Here is a 5,526-nt window from a genome sequence, read left to right on the forward strand (position 1 = left end):
TATTATAATATTTTTTCTACACAAATGGATAATGCAACTTGTTAAATACGATTAAAGTGATTTTCGGGGCAGGACCTAGTATGGGAGATATGACCAAATGTAGACCGATCGTAAAAAATTCCTTAAGTAACATTTCCGTACATAAAAGTTATATTTCAGTCAATATTTGTATCTATATCTTAATTTAGTTATAAGCAGGGCAAGGATTTCTATGCAAATGCATGTTTGTAATCAGTAACTCAAAATAACTTTTAACAATTTTTATTTTTGAATCAAAGAATTTTTTACAAAATGGCATCGATTTGTTGTTGCATATTTTTGCATATATTATTATAAACGCATAAATTGCATGTTTTGCTTTAAATTGCATATATTTTGCATATATCTCAAATTTTTATTGCATATTTTGCATTTTTTTTATTTTCTAGCAAAAATTATGTTTTGATTTCTTCGTATTATATATTTTTACAATAAATTCGATATTTAAGAAAAAAATAACTAGACTCAATCTGTACAACTATGAAATTAAATTTTAAATAGTTCTAGTTATTTTTTAAAATCTACACTACTATAGTGGGGCGTTTGTGCCGATGACTTTAAACGTCCAAAAATATTAATCATATACCCACCTTAAAGTATCGACTTAGAATCACTTTCTGAGTCTGTCCATCTGTGTGTCCTTATAAACAAATAACTTGACTTCCATACACATATGTCTAACCCTTACCCCCATACGAAATATACTTCAGAAATTGGTTTTAACGTCCATAATTCACTTAAAAACACACCACCTATCGGAAAAAATTCACAGTAACATTTCTGTATATAAGAGCTATACTTGTACCAAATTTTATGTATATGGATACCTTATGAGTTATTTGCGTTTAAGTGATTTTCTGGAAGTGACCTTGTATGGGAGATAGGACCAATTATGGACCGGTATGAAAATGAGCAAGTGCCAATTTGCATTTCCAACTAAAAAATTTACATATTAATTTTCTTATTTAATTTACTTATTATACCCTCCACCACCATCAGTGGTGATAGAGGGTATATATAAGTTTGTCGTTCCGTGTGTAACACCTTATGAAATTCTGAGTCGATTTAGCTATGTCCGTCTGTCTGCCTAAAACACGCTCACGTTAAAACTAAGCAAAGAAAATCAACCAAATTCACCCAAAATATTTATTATTATCCTAATAAGTGGTCATAGCTCCCATATATGGGCCACTTCCGAAAATCACTTAAACGCATATATTTCATTCAATTCAAAGGCTATAGAGATAAAATTCGACACTACTATGTTTTGTGTACATACAAATCATTCTACCAAATTTTTTTCGGATCGGTCCATTATTGGTTATAGCTCCCATATAAGGTTCACTTCCGAAAATCACTTAAAGGCATATATTTTACTGTCAAATAAACTATCTAGATAAAATTCGACACAAATATGTTTTGTCTAAATATGAGTCACTCTATGAAAATTTTTTTCCGGATGGGCCCATAATTGGTCATAGCTCCCTTATAAGGTCCACTTCCGAAAATCACTTAAACGCATATATATCATAAAATTCTAAAGCTATAAGGATAAAATTCGACTTGAATATGTTTTGTGTACATATAAATCATTCTACCACTTTTTTCCCGGATCAGTAAATTATTGTTCATAGCTCCCATATAAATCACACTTCCGAAAATCACTTAAATGCACATATTTCAATGTCAAATAAAGTTATCATGATAAAATTCGACACAAATATGTTTTGTCTTTATATGAATCACTCAACGAAATTTTTCCGGATAGGCTCCCATATAAGATCCACTTACGAAAATCACTTAAACGCATATATTTCTTTGAATAATAAAGCTATCGGGATAAAGTACGACTTGAATATGTTTTGTGAGCATATAAATCATTCTACGGAATTTTTTACTTCTTTACTTCTGAAAATCACTTAATACCACTAAATTCGTTATTAAATGATTATATCCGGATAAAATTCGACATGAATATGTTCTGTGTATAGATATATCATTATATTAAAATGTTTTCGAACTGGCCTATTAATATAAATTTTTCTGGACTTAATTAAAATTAGATTGATATATGCATATCAATATGGGAACAACAATTTTTCCAAGTTATCTAAAAATTACATAGTTAAATGCGTTTTTATTAAAAATAGCTTGCTGGTGGAGGATAGTTAAGATTCGGCACAGCCGAATATAGCACTTTAACTTGTTTAACAATGAAATATGTGAGTTTAAATGATTTTCGAAAGAGAGCCTTATATGGGAGCTATGACTAATAATGGACCGATCCGGGGAAACATATTCAAGTTGAATTTTTTTTAAATGATTTTCGGAAGTGGACCCTATATGGGAGCTATGACCAATAATGGTCGTATCCGAAAAAAATTTCGTAAAGTCATTCATATATAGACGAAACATATTTGTGTCGAATTTTATCAAGATACCTTTATTTGACAATTAAATATGTGCGTTTAAGTGATTTCCGGAAGTGGGCCTTATATGGGAGCTATGTCTAATAATGGGCCGATCCGAAAAGAAATTTAGTATAATGATTTGTATGTACACAAAACATATTCAGCTCGAATTTTATCACAAAAGCTTTGTTTGTCAAAGAAATATGTGTGTTTATGTGATTTTTGGAAGTGGACCTTACATGGGAGCTATGACCAATTGTGGACCGACTGAGATCTACGTTGGTAGTATGATGTCTATTCATATTATATTTGTATGTACAAAATTTTGTGTTGATACCGATATATTTGAGGAGTTATTGACGATAAACTTATATCCGGGAATATACACCTTTGTATGGGGGCTATGGGAAATATTGGATCAATTGTTATGAGTTTGAACATACTTGATCCCTGGTACAAAAAATAATGTGTGACAAAATTCATAGAAATATCTTTGGTAGTTTCTGAGAAAACTACTTAAGAATTGGTGAAAAAACTTTATTTTTTTCGAGATAGTCTGAAATTTTTAATCATAACTTTTTACGTCGTGAACCGGTTTTACTGACTTTGAATACCAAACTGGACCGGATAATAAGGAATGTTTTGGGTGAATTTCGTGAATTTTTATTGCTTCGTTTTAACGTGAGCGTGTTTTAGACAGACAGGCAGACGGTCGGACAGACGGACATAGCTAAATCGACTCAGAATTTCATAAGGATCAAGAATAAATATACTTTGTTGGGTCTCTGATGAATATTTCTTGGTGTTACACACGGAATGACAAAGTTATATATACCATCTGTCACCACTGATGGTGGTGGAGGGTATAAAAAACTCTATATGATATTGATTGGATGATACGCACATTTTTATGTTCAGTTTTTGAATAACTGCTATCGTTTCAGAGTTTCTTCAATTGCCTGTACTTTTTCAAATAGGAAGAAAATCGCTTGAAATTTTGTACGGTTAATGGTACGTATTTTTGTAGTTAATAAAATGCCCCGAAGCCTTTTGTCTCTATACACGAGGGGCACTACAATTCAAAGTACAGTGTGACCGAATTTAAACTGAACAGTTCTTTAAATCAACTGCACATGGGAAAAATATAAGAAGAAACCCGGGCAACGCCGGGTACGCGCAGCTAGTATCAAATAAATCACATTAACATTATTCTATTAACTGGGGTATTGTCGTTAACGTCCGACTATAATTTCTAACTGGCTATACCCTACACCATCATAGTTGGGAGGGTATTATACGTTTGTGCTGATGTTTGTAACGTACAAAAATATTCGTCTTACACCCACCTTAAAGCATACCAATCGACTCAGAATCACTTTCTGAGTCGATTAAGCGTATTGAAAATGGTTGAAATCGGTCCATTAATGCACATAGTTCCCATTACCCCCCGAAAAGGGGTTTGAGTTCATAAATATGTTAAATATTGTAGTATCTCTACAAAAATCGGCAAACTTAGTTCTATATACGTCTTAATAATACTACCGATTTTCGTAATTATCGGATTTTATTTGACCCTTGCCCCCATACAAAGCCCCCTTCAGAAAACGACTTGAAGGTCAATAATTCACTAATAAACACTAGTATCACGATGAAATCCAGCATACATAACTCTAATGTAAACGTAAAGCCATGTACCAGAATTTATAAGGATAGGCCCATATTTACCCTTGCCCCCATATAGCCCCTCTTTTAGAAAATGCTTTTTTCAACCAATTGTTAAAATATTTCGGAATTAAGGTAAACAACTTAAATGCTTTATTATTAAAAATAATCCACATTTTTAACATACTCAGTGGTGTAGGGTATCATATAGTCGGCTATGCCCGACTATACTTTCCTACTTGTTTTTAGCTAAAAATGATTTTAGTAAATTTTTTGATACAAAAAAATCCCAGATTTCATAATATTACATTTTTTTAATTACAGGTGGGTCCATTGGCTTCATTATCTGGTGTGATAGCATCATTAGTGGTTCTTTTAATACATGCGCATTGGCAGCAGCTCCATAAGCCTCATATAGCTTTGTTTAAATTAATAGTGATCGGAGCGGTACTGTTTGCGATTGGTACGTTACCTTGGCAACTTAATTTTGCTAGTTTATTTGCGGGTATATTCTGTGGAATTTTCTTAACTATTGCACTAGTGCCATTCGTTAGCATTAATAAATATAAACGCAAATCAAAGGTTTGTAAAAATTTAATTTAATCTGTAACAAACTTAACTTAATGGAAATACTCACTCCTTGCAGATAAATCTTATATGGTCCTGCATAATTTTTCACATATTTGTTTATACAACAATGTTGATTATTTTCTATATGTTTTCCTCGGAACTAACGAAGCTTACCTTTGGCGAGGTTTTTACAAACAGTTTTAACACAGGAGTTACAGGAAGTTCTGGAGGAGGCGGTGGTGCAACCGGGTCTCCCGGTATTACCACAACAGATATTATGCGAACAGGCATTTCTAGCAACAACAACAATAATAATAACAACAATGTTAATCGTCATTCATTTATGCAGCAACAACCGCTGTATCATCATTATCATCATCTATCAGATGACATAATAACAAATAATGCTGCCGTAGCAGTAGCTGTAGCTACTGCCACCTTAGCTGTAGGCGGTGACGGAACAAACGGCATTGAAAACGTAGGCAGAGAAGGTAGCCAAGTAGTTATGATCAATTAAGTTAAATATATTTTATTTTATCACTGAATGATTTCAGTCAACACAAATAGTTTAACATAATAATAAATATAATACAAATAAAAAATAATAATATAATATACATATAAATTGATGACCTAAAGTATTATTGTGTACGTTAGTTATCTATATCTATAAAAGAGTAGCGTTACTGACTGACTGATTCATCATCGCACAGCCCAAACGGCTGAACCTAGAATCATGAAATTTTTACAGTAGATGTGTTTTTGGTTATGTAGATCCACTAAGGAGGGATTTTTGGAAATTTGTACATTTACGTGTAAAAAGGGGAAAAAAACGGGTAAAACT

The 5,526-nt window shown here is 32.3% G+C and overlaps 1 protein-coding gene across 1 annotated transcript; it reads left to right on the forward strand.

Moving 5' to 3' along the window:
• The first annotated feature begins 4,367 nt into the window (after positions 1 to 4,367).
• Positions 4,368 to 5,301, forward strand: LOC119608280 (inactive rhomboid protein 1-like). Its single transcript, XM_037962638.1, has 3 exons — positions 4,368 to 4,376; positions 4,437 to 4,694; positions 4,759 to 5,301. Exons 1-3 carry the CDS (start codon positions 4,368 to 4,370, stop codon positions 5,197 to 5,199), a joined length of 708 nt encoding a protein of 235 aa, XP_037818566.1. The 3' UTR covers positions 5,200 to 5,301.
• The last annotated feature ends 225 nt before the right edge of the window (positions 5,302 to 5,526 follow it).

This window comes from Lucilia sericata, unplaced genomic scaffold (genome assembly GCF_015586225.1).
Source record: "Lucilia sericata isolate MDLA Ls3-8-SP2 unplaced genomic scaffold, ASM1558622v1 Contig000817F_arrow, whole genome shotgun sequence".
NCBI classification, from domain to species: domain Eukaryota; kingdom Metazoa; phylum Arthropoda; class Insecta; order Diptera; family Calliphoridae; genus Lucilia; species Lucilia sericata.

Bases quoted from the DNA above. Each gene is read 5' to 3' on its own strand.
- LOC119608280 (XM_037962638.1), top strand. The intron at 4,695-4,758 runs GTTTGTAAAAAT...CACTCCTTGCAG, and splicing joins AATATAAACGCAAATCAAAG to ATAAATCTTATATGGTCCTG.